Genomic DNA, 21,348 nt, shown 5'->3' with positions numbered 1-21,348 from the left:
TGAAGTCTCAAACTTCAGAAAGAAGTTGCCCGCGTGGGGACTATTTTCCCTCTGATTCCCCCGTGGCTAAGGCTGCATTCTTCTAAAAAGGAATAAATAAATAAATACTAATGGACAGGAAGTTGTGCTTCAGGAAACTCGTGGTCTTGAGTTCATTTTTTAACACTTAACTGTTACTTTCAGCTAAAGAATACTACAATTTGTCTGCTAGTTATGACAAAATAATAACTGTGTACTTGTGGAAAGGACCCCATAAAATGACATGTGTTTTGGACAGTTATTTAGAAACTTTCTACCTTATCAGTTCAAGTCAGGTTTTTACTGGTTTGGGCCAAAACTTACCCTATAATTTAAGGTGGAAAAAAAAAGAGAGAGAGAAAGGATGTTGTCTTTAAAATAAATTATAATAATTACTCACCCATCAAAAAGAATGAGATCTTGCTGTTTGCAATAACACGGACAGAACTAGAATGTATTATCCTAACTGAATTAAGTCAGTCAGAGGAAGACACATACCATATGATTTCACTCATACGTGGGATTTAAGAAACAAAACAGATGAACACAGGGGAAGGGAAGGAGAAATAAAATAAGAGAAGAACAGAGAGGGCAGCACACCACAAGAGGCTCTTAACTCTAGGAAATAAACTGAGGGTTGCTAGAGGGGTGGGGGATGGGGTAACTGGGTGATGGGGGTTAAAGAGGCACGACATGTAATGAACAGTGGGTGTTCTGTGCAAGTGTTGAATCACTGAACTCTACCCCTGAAACTAATAATACAGTATATGCTGAATAAATTGAATTTAAATTTAAAATTTTTTAAAATAAAAATAAATTTAAAAATAAAAACTAAATTATAATTAAAATATAAATGATAATAAACAAAACAACTAAAAATTAACAAGTCCTTATCACTGATTTGTAATTGAGATGTTTCTCAAGAAATTCAGGTACGATAATATGAGCGTATGTATGTCACACCTTTAAAATGACAAAGGAACCTCAGCAAAAATACAGCTGCTTATACATTGTAGGTATTCATGAACGTTTAAAAATTAAAATGACAACGTCTCTTGCCAGGAAACAAAACCAAAATCTTTCTAATGCTTTTGTCCTATTATGTCTATTGTTCTAAAAATATGCTTACATGGCACATACTCAAAAATGCCAGTTACAGAAACAACAGATTCACATTCTAAAGATGAACAAAATTAAATTCAAATACAAAGGTTGATGCCACCAGGGCAGAAAATCATCCAAAAGAGATCACAGACTTATTCGCAAAAATCAATGTCTACAGCCTATAAAGAGAAGGCTACAGGTTGGAGAACTCAAATAATACCATTGTTTCCTCACATTTAATATTAAAAAAAAAAAAGAGGGAAGATAAAAGTGCATTTACTTGCATTCAAGGCTAAAGACTTCAGACTTCACTGAACTATCCAGTAGAGGGCCATTCCCATGCCTTTCTATGCCTTTTTCCCCCCCTCTTTAGCCTCGGATTTCTCAGTCCATTAGAATACAAGGAACAAACACAAGATTTCTAGATCTCAAAATGTTGGACTTTATTAGTTTCTCTCCTGGCCAAACTCTACTGTGTAGCAAACTGTCAACGACTTTATTAACAATAAATCCTTAAAAACTGATGCTGACCCAACAAACTCCTCCCACCCCTAATCCTGGGGAAAGGCTGGAGGAGGGGTGGCGGTGGAGGTGGGGGTGGGGGTGGAGGGGGGTTGATCAAAAGCCAGAAAACAAACTTCTCCCAAGCAAAGGTGACTCTATTTAGAAATGCAGTTTAAATTCCACGACTTCTTTCATTCATCCACAGGTCAAAATGATCAAAGTGATGAGCTCCCAGAGATAGATCTACTCCCCTTCCAGAGCATAAACATGGACTCAACGTAGTGCTGAATTAAATTAACACCGTACGCCTGAGACACACCCATGAGCTATGAGCATCCGATCATATCCCAAGAAAATAGTGTCAACAGGGGCTGGAGGAGCGGAAGAAGGACTCCAGCATCCGGGAGTGGACAGTTACGACTGCGGTTTGAAGAACCCACCAACTCCATCTTACCGATCAACTCTCTGGGCTGAGCTGTCCTGCTGGATCCATTACACGGAATGTTCTGATAGGGGGCAGATGAGGTGGTGTTTACCCAGGACTCCGGGGATGAAAAGTTGAAAGAAGATTGGTTATTATGGTCCTGAAGCTCTTTACACTGAGCAAGACTGTCTTGAGGAGTGCTTACTTCTTCAGAACAAGGCTGGACTGAGCTAGATGAGATTCTTCTTTGGTACAAGGGCCGACCAGGTCCTCTGGGTTCATACTACACAAAGAAAAAGGGCATTTCATAAATCAGTGAAACCTACACCCCCTCCCCTCTTCGGTACATGGCAATCGCACTGTATTAAACAGCAATGCTCAAAATACTATCCTCTGTGACGATGACCCCCTCCCTACCACCCTGCCCGGAAAAGCAGCCTGAGCTCTGGACACAGTGTTCAGGAAACCTGGGTTCAAAACTCAGTTCTGACCCTTAGCAGGCAGTCCTAGGACAACACACGTCTACTTTCTGTTTTCTTATCTGTAAGATATAGAGCTCAACTACCTGTCTTTGGTTCTAAAACTCTATTGCCATCTTAGGTAACATAAGATTAAGAACGAAGAAAGGTATCTGCTACATCACAGTCAACTGAACCATAGCCGCCCTGAACAGTAACCCATTCTCGACTTCTTCCGATTTATTATTCCGTAGACTTGATGGCAAGACATGACTCCCCCAACCGCACGTGAAGCGCTCCTGATTGGGCTCACTCTCTGTGCATCCTTTCACATACAGTCTTCAACTGATACAGAACATTATTTTCTTCAAAAAATTCCTTAAGGGGCACACCTAGGTGGCTCAGTCGGTTAAGCGTCTACCTTCAGCTCAGGTCATGATCCCAGGGTCCTGGGATCCAGCCCCATCTTGGGCCACACTTCTCCCTCTCCCTCTGCCCCTCCCTTCTGCTCATGTGTGTGCGCATGCGCGATCTCTCTCTCTCTCTCTCCAGTAAATAAATATAATCTTTCTTTCAAAATTCCTTTAGGGCACCTGGGTAGCTCAGTCAGTTAAGCATCTGACTCTTGGTTTCAGCTCAGGTCATGATCTTGGGGTCATGAGACCAAGCCCCGCATTGGAGGAGACAATCTCTTTCCCTTTTCCCCCACTTGTGCTCTTGGCCTCTCTCTCTCTCTCAAATAAAACATCCTTTATACATCTGAAACCCAACTAACTTACTCCTTGTATTTTCTCCTCGCTAAACTGCACAGCCCAGATCCCTTTAATGCTCTCAACAAGAGCCACCAGCCAGCCATTTCAAGATTTTTTACCGTTGCCCACGGACTCTCCGATTCCCTCCTGCCTCATTGCTGTGACCAACACTCCGCCTCTGTCTTGGTGGCAAGGCCGCATGAGGGGCGGTGAGGTCTGCAGCCTCAGCCTGGAGCCAGACTGTTAGACTTCAGGATGCGTTTTACCAGCCAGCACTGTCACCTGGGCAAGTGGCCCGACCTCTTGGGAACTTCATCTGTAAACGGAGCTTTGTTACCCACTGGACCTACCTCTTAGGACTGTTGTAAGAACTAAATGAGTTCAGCATGCACAGCATTAAGCACTGTTCCCGGCACATAGGAAGGGTTTGTTGTCATACAAGTGTTTTAATAAACATATAAAGATAAGACCCCACGTAGACCTTAAATGATGGAATGAGACTGACGGACTATTGCACTCCTCTCCCGCCTCCCCAACTGTAACATTTATTATTTAGCTTGTGATCACTATGGTTCTGAGGAATCTGTCTTTTGCCACTGTCGTTAGCAGTAACTGGAAATCAGGAACAGGAGATTAGATTACAAAGGAGAGAGAGAGAGATGAATTAGCACAGTAATCACAGGATGTTTGCTGGGAATATAAAACAGCAGCAAACTGATATTCTCAAGCCAACTAAACAAAAGACACTGGATATAAGCACTGTGAGGGTCAAGTCATCCCAGATGAATCACTAGGATATAAGGCAGGAGAGGGAATGGGCTTGGACTGTCTGCCCTTGTTCAGAAGGCAGGAAAGGACAGGAGGAGAGCAACTTTCTCACTATTAAATGATGAGTTTCCAGATTGTTTCTTCATTTCTAAACTTTAGTTACTGGATGGCAAAGGCAAGAGTTATCCTTCCATCTGGCTAGTTCTTTTTTTCGTCTATCTTTATTTCTTCTGTCCTTAAGTATAATATCGAAATTCACCTTTAATTTTGCTCTGTTTTAAGAGAATGTTTTCAGTGATCAAGATCATTCTGAATGTGGTTCCAGTTTTCTAGAATATAACTGCCACCTGTGAATTTAATCAGCATATTTGATGATTAAATTATGATGTTCGGTAGAATAACCAACCCTCCTAAACTGCTTCACTTTCCCTAGGGCTAGGTAATCCCTGAATGACTGATTACAATAGCCTGTGCAATGTGTCTTCTTTATCAAGGGTTGTCACCAAGATCATCAGCTCCTAGAATCAAAATGAAGTGTTTCTTTGTATCACCATGCCCAGAGTATTTAGTAATAAGCCCAGTCACAATCTGCCGGGAATCACATTCTAAAGTCTTTACATGTGAATATGTAAATACAAAACTAACATCTGTTAAGGCCTCAGAAAGAAGAGGTTATGATAATCAAATATACCCTGGTGATACTGAACACTAAATAAACTTATATAAATTTCAGGCATTAGCTTTACAAGCCTTTTTGCATTAAATACTAAGCATATGTATGCTGGTAGTAGAAACAAAACATCTTTTTACGATGAACAGATACACATAAACCACAAAGCTTAAATGAGGAAAACTAAAAATCAGAAAGTGAGGGAAAGCTGAAATGAAAGGAGACAATACTCAATTAAGCTTTTCAGAAAATGTGTATCATTTGTATCATTCAACTGAAATCCAAAAAAAAATCACAGTTGACATGCACAGCAGGAACTGTGGAAGTACTGTGTAACATACTTATTATAAGAGCTCCTAAGCAGCTATTGACAAAGATGAATGTGCAGATGAAATACAAAATTCAATTTCAAATCACATCATAAATATGATTGATCCTTTCTGTCAGAAAAGGAACCAAAACTTGAAATTGTTTTTAAAAAGTCTGCTGGTACACACAGATGAAGGTAATGCATGAAAATATGATTTGCTACTTTCGAATCTATCCTCAAAGGAATCTGAGTAAAGAGACAGAAATCTTGATGACAAGTGAAAAAATTGGTTCATATACCAAATAAACTACATTTTAGCAGTTCTGTAGTTTTCAGCGTCAGATTTGTACAGTTTTTGTTAGATTTATATCTAAGTATTTCATTTTTCTTTAAGCTATTGTAAAGGATATTGACTTGTACATTTTGGTTTCCAATTATATATTGCTAGTATATAGAAATGAGATTGATTTGTGTGTGTTGATCTTATACCCTGAAACCTTGTTATATTCATATTAGTAGAGGATTCTTGTTGGTTTGTTTTCTGGATAGATTCCTTGGGCTTTCCCACATTGATAATCCTGTCATCCTTGAATAGGGAGAGTTTTATGTCTTCCTTTCCAATCCCCATGCCTTCAATTTCTTTTTCTTGCCATATTGCTTTGGCTAAGATTTCCAGTACAATGTTGAATAGGAGTGTTGAGAGTGGACATTTTATCTTGCTCCTAGTCTTAGAGAGAAAGTATTCAATCTCTGCCATTAAATATGATGATAGCTGTAGGATTTTTACAGGTGCTCTTTAACAGGCTGAGGAATTTCTATTTCTAGTTTGCTAAGAGATTTTATACATCACAGATATTGTATTATATTAAATGTATGTGGCTTTGTGGGTTTTTTGGGGGGGGTAGTATCTTAAAATCTTTTTTTTAAAAAAAGGACTTGATAAATTATAAAACAGTATTTTTTTTTTTTTAAAGGCATGATTCCCAGTTAGTGGGGGAGACTGGCCCAAGACTCCACTAAAATAATAATAAATTAATATAAAAGACCCACAACAATCAGGACCAAATGACCAGCATTAATAAAGGACACAATTTCTGGGCTATATGGAGACTCAATGGAGGAAGAGTATCTGTGAAAGAAGCATGGAGTTAGAGCCACAAACTAAGATGAGAACCAATTCACCCTGCAGAATTCCACAGAGGCTCAAGCCTCAGAAACACCAGCTACCATGAAAAATGAAGGGATAAAATTGGGGGGGGGGGTGTTAAATGAAAGTCGGTGCAGCTGAACAGCTGGTCTCACTCTGCATTCCCCCAACCACCAGAGGAATTCAAGCATTAAAAGATCCCCAGGGAAAAGCCTGCCAGGCAGTAAGTCCTGAGACGCGAATAAAACTCCCAAGTCGCTCGTTAGTGACATAGACAATTGAAGGTTACTAGACATTTAAGGAGAGTTTTCAGCACAAAAGATGGTCATAGGTAAGCAAACAGAAAAAAAGGGAGGCCCAGAGGAAAAAAAGTAACAACAATGTTTTAAAAATATTTTTGGAATATTATTTTAGTTCTTACTAAAATTCTAAAATAAGACAATAACAACAAACCCTCAACTGGTTTCCTCGAAAAAGGCATTATGTTTATAAAAACAAAAGTAAGACATTATGAAAAAGGAAAAGTTGAGAATAAAGAACTCCTGGAAATTAAAACATTTGTGGGCTCAAATATAAAATGCAATAGGAGGGTTTGTAGATAAAATTAAATTTTAAAAAATCTTTCAGAAAGTAAGAAAAAATACAAAGATACCAAAATATGACAGGACCAAAAAAGATATGGAGAGTCCAGGAGGTCTAACAAATGCTTTAGAAAGAGACACAGAGAAAAGAGATGATAGAACATTATCAAAAATACAATGTAAGACAATTTCAAAGAGCTGAAGGATATGAGTCTTTCTCTAGAGCACTGCTGTCTGTAAGACCTTTCTGTGATGATGGAGATGTTCTGTACCCTCACCGTTCAATAAGGTGACCTCTAGCCACATGTGGCTACTGAGCAATTGAAATGTGGCTAGTAGAAATAAGAAACAGATTATTTTATTTCATTTCATCTTAATAATATCTAACCCATCTGGAATTCCTGTAGGTTTTTTTTTTTTTAAGATTTTATTTATTTATTTGACAGAGAGTGAGAGATCACAAGTAGGCAGAGAGGCAGGCGGAGAGAGAGGAGGAAGCAGGCTCCCCACTGAGCAGGGAGCCCGATACAGGGCTCAAACCCAGGACCCTGGGATCATGACCTGAGCCAAACGCAGATGCTTAACGACTGAGACACCCAGGTGCCCCATTCCTGTAGATTTTAACTACAAATAGATCTTGACTTAATATACATCTCACATTCTGCAGCTACATCATAATCCAAGCCACCATCATTCCCTTGTCCAGACAACTGACACTCTACATTATTCCTTTTATGTCATTTTAAAGGAATTATTTTTAAAATAAAATACATTATCTAAGCATAATTTTAAAAACAACTTTAATGTCAACATTAGGTTTATAAGATTCAATCATAACAATAGAAGCAAAATTTATCTTAATTTTTCAAACCGTGGTACATTTCTCTCTGGGTTTTGTTACTGTTTTTCTTAAAAGAAAGGTATACTGAAATGAATGTGACTTTGTAGCAAAGTGCATTAACATCAATTTAGTTCTAAATAAAGAAAAAATACCATCAGAAGCAGCTCACAGGCGAAGGTACTTAAAATTTGCAAATAGTATCTTCCCACCAAGCAGTATTATTTTCCTACATCCAAACACAAGGTAATAGAAGAGGTACTAGAATGAATGTAATATTACATCTAAGAGAGAAATGTCAGATTTGCTGCTGTGACATTTTGAGCTACCTTGAATCTATCTGGCTCTTGTTTACTCTTCTTGAATATGAAACAGTCAAGTTATCCATTACAGACTGCAACGCCTCCTACAGTGAGAAGTGTCAGCTTAGGTAGGAAATAAATATCCACAGAAGTTTACCTTTAACTCATAACTATTTGTATTTTCTCTGAAGAACCGTAATTATCATAATTAAGCAAATTTCCTAGCTTTAAAAAACAAGGTAATGCCAGAGAATTTTTGTTTTATATTTAAAGAACACTGAGAAATGAGGGCGCCTCGGTGGCTCAGTCAGTTAAGCATCCAACTCTGGATTTCAGCACAGGTCATGATCTCAGGGTCATGGGATCCAGCCCTGTGTCAGGCTCTGCATTCAACTCAGAGTCCGCCTGTCCCTCTCCCTCCTCCCGTCGCTCGCTCGCTTGCTCTCTCTCAAATAAATAAAATCTTTAAAAAAAAAAAATTCTGTCTCCCTCTGCCCCTCCCCCTACCATCACTCCCTTTCTTTAAAAAAAAAAAAGAAGAAGATTGAGAAGCGTAGTACATTTCTCATAGTTAATTTTCTGGTATTTGAAATTTCTGAATAAATCATTTAAACACTCAAACATTTAGCAGCTGGAACCAGAGAGCTTTGAAGCATCAAGAATTTGGGGGGGTGGAAATCAAGAATTCTAAAATGAACCATCTCTCCTCTCATCCTCCCCACCAAAAAGGAAAACCTCATAGAGCCGAAGATTGCATTCTCTGGTCCCAGGAACATCATGTGGTACTCGCCGCCCCACCACATCTCTACCTCACGTAATCGCAATCACTTATTGTCTTCCAGGAAGACACCTAACTCATGGCATAAAAAGCTGAAGAACAGTGTGAAGCTGAGGAGGCCTGGGAGTCTGGAGTCTCAGATCCACTTTAATTGGTAAAACTGCTTAAGCTGCAAGTCCCTCGATATCTTGGTGCCTCAGTCTCCTTTAAAAAGGAGGAGTGAGAATGAATGCTCTTCAAGGCCTCAACTACTTTCAAAGTTCTGTTTTGTTTTTGAAAAGAGTCTTCAATAAATCAGAGTCCTTCTCAATGAGAATATATTGTAACTATTTTTTAAAGTAGGCTCCATGCCCAGAGTGAAGCCCAATGTGGGGCTTGAACTTAAACCCCTGAGATCAACACCTGAGCTGAGATCAACAGTTGGATGCCCAACTGACTAAATCACCCAGGTGCTGCTTAACTCTTTTTTATTAAAATGTTCAAACACAGGGGTGCCTGGGTGGCTTAGTTGGTTAAGCATCTGCCTTCCGCTTGGTCATGATTCTAGGATCCTGGGATCAAGCCCCAGATTGGGCTCCCTGCTCAGAGTGGAGCCCACTTCTCCCTCTCCAGCTCCCCCCGCCCCCCGCTTGTGTTCCTTCTCTCACTACCTTTCTCTGTCATAAATAAATAAAATCTTTAAAAAAAAAAAAATGTCCACGGGCGCCTGGGTGGCTCAGTGGGTTAAAGCCTCTGCCTTCGGCTCAGGTCATAATCCCAGGGTCCTCGGATCGAGCCCCCCAGGGTCCTGAGATCGAGCTCTCTGCTAGGCAGGGAGCCTGCTTCCCTTCCTCTCTCTCTGCCTTTCTTTCCCTACTTGTGATCTCTCTCTCAGTCAAATAAATAAATAAAATCTTTAAAAAAAAAAAAAGTCCAAACATAATCCATCAACAACTTTAACAACCATCAAAAATATGCTCTTATCTGCTAAAGCAGTTCAAATGTGATACCACATACAAGCATATTTAAGTTATTTAAATCCAAAAACTATACAGCATGCTAACTGACTACAATAAAATGCATTCTGGGCAATGAGTTTAAAATTTCAGTTTTTCTCCCCCACAGAGGGACATTTCTATGAAATTTACATTGAAAGACAAGGACCCATAGCTATAAATTTCAGAGAAAGCGTCCTTGTCTGGGGAAAAAGAAAAAAAATTCCAACAGAGAATGTCCTTTGGATTTCCACCTATACTTGGGCCCTGTGGGCTAATTGAAGATATAAACCATACTTTCTCTCCCTTCGTCCTTATTTCTTGACCACATTTTGTTTCCTGTTGTTCTGCACCGTTCTCAGTTTCTTTCATGAAGACACCCTTCCTTCTACATCTGTCTCCTCCCAATCAGATTATTCCTTTACTTTTAGACGGCAGCCCAACCAATGTCCAACACTCTAGTTTCATATTAGAGTTCTTGGGTCTAAATAATTTCATTATTTATTGCTTAAAGGCTCATTTTATTCTGTCAGAGACCCTCGCTTCTCGGCTGGGCATCAACTCCACGTGCATTTGTGTTTACATTCTTGACGCTGAGCCGTGAAACCGTTCTGTTGCTAAACAAATGATCGTCATTTTCTAATAAGGCTGGTGCTGATATAGATCTTTCTAAATATCAAAATATAATGCTAAAATCTCAAAAGTATATGTATAAATAGATAACTGGGGGAAAGGTCACAACTAAGTTAATTAGTGCTCTATTTAGAATTATACTATCAAAGCTAATCACTAAGGAAGAGCTAAATGCTCTAGTGAAAATTCCAAGTGTCATTAACTATGGTGCCAGGAACGTTCATTAAAATAGAACTTCTCATTTAAATGATTAGCTTTGATAATTTAAGCGTGAATAGAGGTCTAATTTATTAATCTGTTGATTAACTGTCTCTGTTATGTGCATCAGATGGCTTATTAGATACCATACATTAATGATCTAAGAAGATGGCGCTATTACCACCCGGTTACACAGCGTAAGTCACAAGCTGTCCTCACCCACTTCTAAAGTCAGAACAGGCAGAATGTCCATCAGCCACATGTGTACAAGACTTGGCGCCAGAGAAGGGAGCGTGAAGGCGTGGGGTAATCAGACAACATCAAAATCTAAACTACCGACTAACTTCAAAACCAGAGCTCTTTGAAGGAAAAAATGAAAACTAACAGATGAGTCGAAGGTGTTTGTTCAAAAACCAACAAAGAAGACAAGAGATGTTTCAAAGCAGATTCATCACAGAGGCACACATGTCATGTCTCAAATGGCATCGGTAAATGCAACTGACTGAACACTGGTCAAGGTGAGCGACTTACAGCATCTGTTCTCATCGGAAGGCCATCACAACAATACCACCGCTGCAACACAAAAGCATGCGGTTTCAAATTCTGAGAGTTTTCCAGCGAAGCTTTTAAAAAAGAATTTTCCACGCATTCCTCATAAGCACTTTTAACCACACTATTTCACAGTGCGGCACATCCTACCTGGCAACATTTGTTCTGTACCAGGATCAGTACTGCTGGTTCTATGTTAAATGAAAGTTTTCAGTGTGATAAAACTAAGCCCGCTTAAGAAGAATGAGGATTTGTCCCTCAAGATATAGTAACTGGAAAGTATAATGGGGAAAAAAAAGGATTCCACTCATAATAAAAAACAAGGAACAATCAATGTAAATTTACCCAGGAGTGAAGCTGCTACTGAATTTTACAGTGGAACACTCAGAAAATAAAAAAGGAAGGGAGGGAAAGAGGCCGGGGGAGGGGGATTAAAATACTGAAGACTGTACCAATTCCTAAATGAGAGGTTTAAGAAATCTGTAAAGACAAAATTTCCCCTAATTTAAAGCTACACGTTTGATGTAATTAAAAACAAACAACAAAAAAAGAACAACCCAAGAGAGGTTTTTCTTTGGGTGTGGGGGGCTGTGTGGGGGGAGGAAGAGTTCACAAAGAGTTATGGTAGAAAAAGCGATAAATCACTTCGTTCTACTGCCCACCCCGGAAGCGGGGGAGGGGGGGACAACGCAGTAAGAGAGACTTTTTTTTTTTTTTTTTTAAAGATTTTATTTATTTATTTGACAGAGAGAGATCACAAGTAGGCAGAGAGGCAGGCAGAGAGAGAGAGAGGAGGAAGCAGGCTCCCTGCTGAGCAGAGAGCCCGATGCGGGACTCGATCCCAGAACCCTGAGATCATGACCTGAGCCAAAGGCAGCGGCTTAACCCACTGAGCCACCCAGGCGCCCAGTAAGAGAGACTTTACACTATCAAATTAGAATACTACAAAGCCTGAAAAATTAAAAGAGTTCAATTCTGGTACAGAAAAATAAATATAGCTAGATGAGGAGAAAAACTGAAAGTCTAGAAACAGATCTGAGTGTATACTGAAAAAGAGCGTCCTACTCAGGAGTTAAGTTATAAAGTTGTCATACAAAGTAGGAGATCTCATATAGAAAAAATTACCCTTGAAAAATTGTGAATCATGCCAAAATTATGAGAAATTGACCCCTTGCAAGCTCTGAAGCCAAGAATTATCTTCTATTGATTCTCTTCACATTCCGTCTCTCCCCACCCCCACCGCGGTTAGCTGACATGCAAACATGATACAGTGCTATTATAAAAGAATTAGTATTGGACAAGAAAGCTACTATTCTCTTTAGTGACAATGCAGGAATTTAACGAGTATGAAGACAACTGGCTAAATATTCAGAGAAACATTAAATCATAATCCCAATTTATACTGAAATTTGAAATCAAACTGGAGCAACTGATCACTCTATTTCCAATCAGGAATGTCTGTTACCTGGCCCAGGGTAAGGGTGGCACCTCTGCCCTCTGTTCCCTTCTTTATCCCATCATCAGAAAGAACTAGAACTGGGAGAGGGTGCTGGCACCACTGCCAGACCACAGTGCCCCAGCCTGGCTGAGGGCCAGGGCTTTGGCTGCATTCAAGCTAGGGAAGAAAACCTACTGCATTTAAGACAGACCTAGATGAGAATACTCTAAAAATTTTAAGTAGCAAAAAATACTACAGAATAGGATCAAGATCCCATGTAAGCACCCTGGCCTGAAAGAAAGGCTTGATGGGGTAATAAAACTGAGCACAGAAATTAAGGGAAAAAATTGTTTCAACAATGTTTCAACAAATAATCACCTAATGTTCATTTTTATGAATGCTATGAAATAGCATGTTCATCTCTATGAATGCTATGAAAAGCCCAATGTTACAGTAGCTATCTTTGAATAGTAAATTAGATATAATATCTCTAGTTGCGACATTTTCCATGCTGAGCATGTACTTTGTCAAAAGAAAATGGAAATTATTAAAAAAAGAAAATACTAATGAAACAGAATGTGAAAAACCACCTCTGTTCAAGTTAACTGTTAACCTAACATCTAGATGTTTTCATCTCACATAAGATTGATCAATTAAGGTTTCTAGCAATAGAAGAATTCACAGTACAGAAGGAAATAAGACATTTTTCTAAATCATTAATATAAGAAATTATTTTAAAAGGCCAGAAATAAACACCAAATATATAAACTATTCATTCTGCGAGATGATTCATGCAAAATCATTTTGTACCACATAACACACAAAAGTTATCACAATGCACTTGAAAAAAAAGTCAAAATCTGTAATATGGTAGAAATAATATTTTCCTTGTCAAGGTATTCTTTTTCAGTGTTCCAAGTTAGTCATCATTAAGAGAATCTTAGGCATCAAAATAAAGGTGACCAAATAGTTCTGCAAAAGTAATTTTACTCTAAGGACCCAGTGAAAATTGAAGGTACTTACTCACACACAGCTAAACAGTAGTATCAAATGTTAAGAGCCTGAAGGTAAAAAGAACTTAAAATTCCAAAACTAAGTAATACTTAAATACATCAAAGATTAAAGTACATTATTCAGTACTGAGTATTATACGGTAAAGTACAAATCTTTATAGAACCCTATAAAGCCTTTGGCACATTGTCTCCTCCACATATTATGAATTCATTTGGCAAGTTAAATAAATATCATCATAAGAGGGGCCCCTGGGTGGCTCAGCCAGTTAAGTGACTGCCTTCAGCTCAGGTTATGATCTCAGGGTCCTGCAATCAAGCCCCACATGGGGCTCCCTGCTCAGCGGGGAGTCTGCTTCTCCTTCTCCCTCTGCCCCTCCCCAGCGCTTGTGTGTACATGTTCTCTTTCTCTCACAAATAAATAAAAATCTTTTTTAAAAAAAAATCACAAGAGGTATTGGTACAAATGGCGGAGGTAAGTAATTCCAAAGCCCATCGCTCGATAAAGCAATGAAAAAATTGGCAAAACTGTCACCATCAACTTTCTTAAATTTGATAAATTAAAGCTTACAGCAACCAAGAGAGCAGTTCATCAAGAAAAATGGAAAATTCAGTAAGTAGTGAGCTCTCTGGTACTTTAACTTACTCTGGTTCCCAAACCCTTCCCTCCAGCTCAATGGTGGCCTTGAATATAAGTAAGACTTGGCATTTCCAGCCCCAGGACCAGACAGTGCAGAACAGGCTTCATTCTCAAAGACGTGTAATTCTTTGTTGTGACCTGGTGGTCCCTGGAAGACTGGCTCAAAAACCCTTGCCCTGTCTTGTCTGAGAACTCCACCAGCACTAAGAGGGCCGTATCAAAAACATTCATAGGCAAAGGTTTTAGCCACTGCTGCCTGACACAAAGGACTAACAGCTGGACAGAACAGCAGACTAACCAAAAGCTTCAGAGGAAAGGCGAGGAATGAGATGCTTAGGAAGTAAGGGCTTTCAGGAGCTCTGACACATCCCTGGGAATCTAAAAGGCCACACACATGCTGTGTACCTGCTCAGAAAAGACCTGAAAAGTTCCTACCTCTGGCTGATCTGGAGGCTCTGCGGAGGCAGGAAGCTAGGACTAAGGCGAAGATGTAACTGCCTGGCTGAGTGTGGGGGTTGCACCCAAATGCACACTCAGACACTTCTGCAAAAACTGGGCCATGTTTTTAGTCCTGGGCATTTAAGGGCATCTCTGCGTGATGATTAGTTGACCATGAAGCTAACAGCATAAAGACTTCAGAGGTGACACATGACAACCACAAACTTTAAAAAATTGGTTCAGGGGGCGCCTGGGTGGCTCAGTGGGTTAAAGTCTCTGCCTTTGGCTCGGGTCATGATCCCAGGGTCCTGGGATTGAGCCCTGCATCGGGCTGGGCTCTATGCTCAGCAAGGAGCCTGCATCATTCCCCATCCCGCCCCGCCTGCCTCTCTGCCTACTTGTGATCTCTGTCAAGTAAATAAATAAAATCTTTTTTTAAAAAATATTTTATTTATTTATTTGACAGACAGAGATCACAAGTAGGCAGAGAGGCAGGCAGGGAGAGAGAGGAGGAAACAAGCTCTCTGCAGAGAGCCTGATGTGGGGCTCGATCCCAGGACCTGGGATCATGACCTGAGACAAAGGCAGAGGCTTTAACCCACTGAGCCACTCAGGCACCCCAATAATCAAAATATTTTAAAAAAATAATAAAAAATAAATATGTAATTGGTTCAGAATTTTTAATTAATTTACTATTATTTTTTATATTAGATCAGAGAAGTCACTAAACAAATGACAACCAAATCCAAAAACAAAAGAATGAGAAAAGAGATCACATGCAAACTGAAACAAAAAGAGCTGTGGGGCTACACAAACATCTGAAAAAAACATACTCAAGACAAAAACTGTTGTAAGAGAGAAAGGAAATCATGTAACGATAAAAATGCCAATCCGTCAAGAAGACCTAACAATTATAAACATGTATAAACCTAACCACAGAGCCCCAATATACATGAAGCATAAACTGACAGAACTGAAAGGGAGAAACAGAAGATCCAACATTAGTAGTTGAGAGATTTCAACACCCTACTTTCAGTAGGAGATATAAAACCTAGACAGAGAGAGATCCAAAGCAAACGGAAAATTTGAAAAATACAAACCAAACAGACCTAACACAACTACAGAACATTCCAACCAACAAGAACAAAATACTCGTGGTTTTCCAATGCACCTGAAACATTCTCCAGGAAAGACAGTATGTTGGACCATAAAACAAATCTCAATAAATTTTAATAGATTAAAATTACAGAAACTATATTCTCCAACCACAAAGGAATGAAATCAGAAATCAAAAACACAAGGAAATTTGAAAACCTCACCCTTGATATACTTGCTTTTCTCTAATTTACCAAATAAGTACTTTAAACATTATACTACAGTTCTGGCCAGGGCAATTAGGCAAGAAATAGAAAACACAACCAGATTAGAAAGGAAGAACAAAGATATATTCGCAGACATTTTCTTCTATACGAAAAAACAAACAAACAAAAAAATCCCAAGGTATCCACAAAAAATCTATTAGAGCTAATTAACAGTTCAGCAAATTTGCAGATATATAATAAGTATATAATTGTATTTCTGTACACTAGTAATGAACAATTCAAAACTGAAATTAAGAGAACAATTCTGTTTACAATTGCAGTTAAAAGAGTAAACTACTGGGGCGCCTGGGTGGCTCAGTGGGTTAAGCCACTGCCTTCGGCTCAGGTCATGGTCTCAGGGTCCTGGGATCGAGCCCCGCATCGGGCTCTCTGCTCAGCAGGGAGCCTGCTTCCTCCTCTCTCTCTGCCTGCCTCTCTGCCTGCTTGTCATCTCTCTCTGTCAAGTAAATAAATAAAATCTTTAAAAAAAAAAAAAAAAAAGAGTAAACTACTTCAAGATAGAAGTGTGAGACTTATACTTGGACAATTACAAAATGCTGTTAAAGAAAAATTTTAAAGGACCTAAATAAATGTAAAGATACCCCATGTTCAGGTACCAGAAGGCTTAATGTTGTTAAGATGACAATAGTCTTCAACTTAATCTACAGATTTAAAGCAATCTCTCTTAAAATTCCAGCTGGTTTTGGGGGGTTTTTTTGGCAGAAATTTACAAACTGATCCTAAATTTCATATAGAAATTCAAGAGACCCAGAACAGTCAAAACAATCTTGAAAAAGAACAAAGTACAACACCATACTTCCAAATACAAAACTCACTACAAAGATATAGTATACAAGATAGTGCAGTAGAGAATAAGGACATCGACAATAATGAACAAATTGAAAGCCTACAAGTAATCCCAAACATCTACGGTTAACTGATTTTTGACAAGGTTGCCATGACCATTCAATGGACAAAAAGTCTTTTCGATAACTGGTGCTGAGAAAACTGGATAACCAACATGCAAAATAATGGATCTGTCATCACCTTATATAACACACAAGAACTAACTCAAAAAGGGTCAAAGAACTCAATGTAAAAACTAAAACTATAAAATTAAGGAAGGTAGACATACATCTCCATGACTTTGGATTAGGCAACAGTTTCTCAGGTATGACATCAAAACCACAGTAACAAGAACAGCAACAATGACAAAGAACAGATAAATTGGACTTTTCCCAAACTAAAAACTTTTGTGTATAAAAGGATACTATTAAGAAGGTGAAAAGACAAGCTTACCGAAGGAGAAAATACGGTAAATCTTATGTGTGATAAGAATCAAGTACCCAGAAGGTATTTAGAACCTCTTACAAAGCTCTGTAACAAAAAGGCAACCAACCATTTTTTTTTAAATGGGTAAAGGATTTGAATGTACATTTCTGCAAAGAAGATACATATACGGTGACGCTCAGCATCATTAGTCCTTAGAGAAATGCATATCAGAGCCACAGAGATAGAACTATACACCCACTAAATGGCTATCATTTTTTTTTTTTAAAAGGAAATTCTGGAACCCTCATACATCACTACTGGGAATGTAAAAATGGTACAAGGCCCTGTGGAAAACAGCCTGACATCTCCTCAAACATAGAGTTACCAGACAACCCAGGAATTCTAGGTACATAAATAAAAGAACAAAAAATAAGCTTTCACACAAAAACTTGTTCGGTAGCACTACTCATAATAGCAAAATAACAGAAACAAATCAAGTACCCATCAATCGATGAAGAGATAAACAAATGGTGGCAAATCCATCAGTGGAATATAACTCAGGCATGGAAAGGAATGAAGTACTGACACGTGCTACAATGGGCACGAGCTTCAAAAACACGCTAAAGGGAAAAGCCAGACTCAGAAGGCCACATTTTGGATGATTCCAGTTATATAAAATGTCTCCACAGAGACAGACAGTAGATTATGAGCTACTAGGAATGGGAGGCAGGGAGGATTAGGGAGCAACTACTTAACAGTTAGAGGCTTCTCTCTGGGCGACAACAATGATCTGGAATTAAGAGAGCAGCTACACGACATTGTATATGTATTAAAACCCACTAAATAGTACCTTAAAATGGTCGAAATGGTGAATTTTTTGTTATATGAATTTTATCAGAAATAACTACACAGGTAAATATAGAAAACACCATCTAAATGAAAATTACATTACCACTTAGCTGTTAAGCCCCTCTGTTATAACTTGAAATGTCAGATATGTGTCAAATCTTTAAAAGTATGGTTCCAAATTTCGAGATCCCCACAATACATATATACAGATACCAATTCATTTTATGCTTACAATTTGTATTAGGAGCCCAAGGTGGCAGGTAAGTTGTTTGCATAACAGTTATTAAACCAGATGAGCCGAACAATACCTACTGGAACTACTTAAACAAATTACCTCCAAAACTCTACAAATAAGATACAGAACCATCCCTATCAAAACCTGACTTTTTAATCAGCAGGTACAGCAGAAAAATCTGCAAAACACAAGAATTATTTTTAAAAGCCTTTAGAAATCAACAAGGAACAGCCAAAATAAAGCTAATGTCAAAAAGATATCTTTCACGTATCAAAGTTGTAAATGTTTACCCTATTTTAATAAGTAGACATGTGCGATTGATAAGGACCACAACCAGCTTTCTACATTCCCATCTTTAATCACTGCAAACTTAAGGGGGCCAGCTAGACAACATGTTTATAGTCTACATCAGTGGTACCATTTTGAAAGATTTATACCTGGGATTAGTAGGATTTTCATATCAGTGAAGGTCCATATAGATGCTCCCTAGAAATACCTAACTATTTTAAGATAAAAATCCAGTTTACCTTAAAATGCCTAGTTGAGCAGAGTGGATTCCACGTTAAATACACCGCCCATTCTGACACTCGGGAATCAGTACTAACACGTCTCAACTGCCCCAGGTTAAGTGAGAAAGCACCAGAGTGAGTGCCAGGAGAAGCACCGCACTAGGAATTCACCCCTGGCTGAAAAAGCCAGCGTCTACTTAAGGCTTAATTAACACATTTATAACTGACAAATGTAACTTAAGTAAAAAGACCAATCACCAGAAACCATTTGCCCAGATTAGACTGAACAAAAAGCTGCCTCCTCAGGTCAATCAGATGTTGAATGTTCTAAAACAGCAACAAAAGAATCTAAGGGGCATGTTTCAACAATAATGATGATTCTACAAAGCCTGAAATACCACAATAAACGGACAAATTAAAATAAATTCCAAGAAAAGATTATCTTGAAAAGACTTTTAAATTCAGTAAGACCTGTTCACCATGCTCATCAAATCAATATATGCGATTACTTTTCACAAAAATTTAATCCCAAAAGGAAAAAAAGGAAAAGAAAGATATTTACCTCTTCTAAGCTAGGGAGCGAAGAAGAAGATACTGTTCGAGATGACAATGGGTGAAATGGCTCTTGACCAATAGCATGTTGATGATTCTGTATTTGTACAAAAGGGTTTTGCGGTGGCCTGTGCGGCAATGGAGGTAGGCCATAGGGAAAACCCGGCCCCATTAGGTGATTCTGTTGTAAGTTAGCAAAAGTCCATGCTCCGTCAGGTGCCAGGTATTTCAAGGGAGGAGGGGCAAGGTGTTCAGATGGCAACGAGAAAGGCGAGCTGAATATCTGGGGCGGTAGGCGCTGTGGAAATGCTGGGTTGCTGGCTACTTCAATGTCTCTGCTGTTGTCATTAAAGTTAGAAAAGTGGCTACTGTGGTCTGTGCTGGATGGGGGAGATGGGACTGCTGGTGGGCTCCTAGTCTGAATTTGTCTATATTGCAAAAGTCTTGATTGAGGTGGTGGCATTTCAGCTAGTTCCCGTGTTTCACTTTGATCACGATTAGACAGTTCTCTGATTAAGTCTTGAAACCTACATAAAGACGATGAAATATGAGGAAAAGAAAACAAAAAAGCTCTGTCACATCAAGGAGAGCTTTAGTCAACTACACATGTTAATTTTTACAGACAAAATCAGAATACTTCGTTAGAATTAACATTAATTAATCTCAAAAGTGAGCATCAAAGGGCAGTTGGGTGGCTCATTTGGTCGGACTCTTTCCTGGTTTCAGCTCAGGATCTCAGGATCAAGCCCCATGTTGGGCTCCACGCTCAGTGTGGAGTCTGCTTGTCCCTCTCCCTCTGCTTCTCCCCCTCGCTTGCACATGTAGGCTCTCTCTCTCTTTCAAATAAATAAATAGTCTTCAAAAAAAAAAAAAAGTGATCATTAACAGGCAATAGATGCTGAGTGGGAGGCACTAAATATGTCCAAGTACCTGATTTCTTTCTTTTCCCTTGGCATTAAAAACTGTCCTTGTCTCAGGCACCTGGGTGGCTCAGTCGGTTAAACAACCACCTTCGGCTCAGGTCATGATCCTGGGGTCCTGGGAGTCCCGCATCAGGCTCCCTGCTTAGCAGAAAGTCTGCTTCTCCCTCTGCCACTCCCTGCCTCTTGCTTGCTCTCTCTCTCATTCTCTTTCAAATAAATAAACAAAGTCTTAAAAAAAAAAAAAAATTGTCCTTGCGTCTACATGTCTTTGATAACTGGCGGTTACGAAAAGTCACCATTGTGGTGGGCCTTGTTCAGAGGGATCAGGAAACACTTCACTGCAGTCACATGACACTGCCCATAAAAACAAGTTTGCACTAAGGACTGAACACTCATAAACGTTTACAGTTAAAAAAGACAGAATTCTGTGCAGGCAGGGGAAAAAAACTGATGACAAACTTCTCATTTTTAACATTTTTAACTTACTTCTGTGTCCATTCATGTATGACTACTGAGTAGGAAAAACATACAGCGACAGTCTATTTTTCTCAGGAGAGCCACAAAGCAAGGGGCCACATTAATTTTCAATCCACAACGGACTGTCCATACCCAGATTTGCCCCAGTTACTTCTAAACGATTCTCTACCTTTTAGAATCAATCATTAGAACTGTGTACCATGTGCCTAGAAGGCCAGCATGCAGCATCTTTGGGACAATACCCCAACTTGAGGCTAAAAGGACGACACCCAAGGAAGAACACAGTGTGTCGGGGGAGGGGGTGTGGGCCATGCTTCCGAGGCTATGTTTACTCTGCGGAAGTACCTGGAGTCTGTGGTTTCTGCTTCATCTTCGGCACTGCTGGGGAGCTTCCACTCTGCTCTCACTGGGGGCTGATGCAATCCGATAGGCGTCTGAGGAAGGTGCTGGAGGTGCGGATGTGGGCGGTGATGGTGCGGGTACGGAATACTGCCCTGACTGAGATAGGCGTGATGCTCGTTCCACTGCTGGAACCGCACTTGCTGCTGCCTTAGTGTTTCTAGCGCTACACTCCCGTGCATACGATCTGCAAGATATTTGGGAAGAGTTTAAATTTTCATGCCTTTGGGGTTTCGG

At 39.4% G+C, this 21,348-nt stretch overlaps 1 protein-coding gene across 6 annotated transcripts in view; it reads right to left on the bottom strand.

Annotated features, from left to right (window-relative positions):
• The window catches only part of HELZ (helicase with zinc finger), a 162,614-nt gene that overhangs the window by 6,911 nt on the left and 134,355 nt on the right, over window positions 1-21,348 (bottom strand). For 5 of the 6 annotated variants that reach the window (XM_032322670.1, XM_032322674.1, XM_032322671.1 and 2 more), the window contains 3 exons: window positions 21,058-21,298; window positions 19,323-19,839; window positions 2,081-2,333 (listed from right to left, as the gene is read on the bottom strand). In XM_032322670.1, coding sequence (XP_032178561.1) covers window positions 2,081-2,333; window positions 19,323-19,839; window positions 21,058-21,298 — 1,011 coding nt within the window. Of the gene's footprint in view, window positions 1-2,080; window positions 2,334-8,452; window positions 8,859-19,322; window positions 19,840-21,057; window positions 21,299-21,348 lie in introns of those variants that run through there. The other variant, XM_032322675.1, reaches the window with a different exon arrangement.

The sequence above is a fragment of the Mustela erminea genome, chromosome 18, assembly GCF_009829155.1.
Source record: "Mustela erminea isolate mMusErm1 chromosome 18, mMusErm1.Pri, whole genome shotgun sequence".
NCBI lineage: Eukaryota > Metazoa > Chordata > Mammalia > Carnivora > Mustelidae > Mustela > Mustela erminea.
Note: the sequence above shows the minus strand (reverse complement) of the source record. Positions and strands in the feature narration are given on the sequence as shown.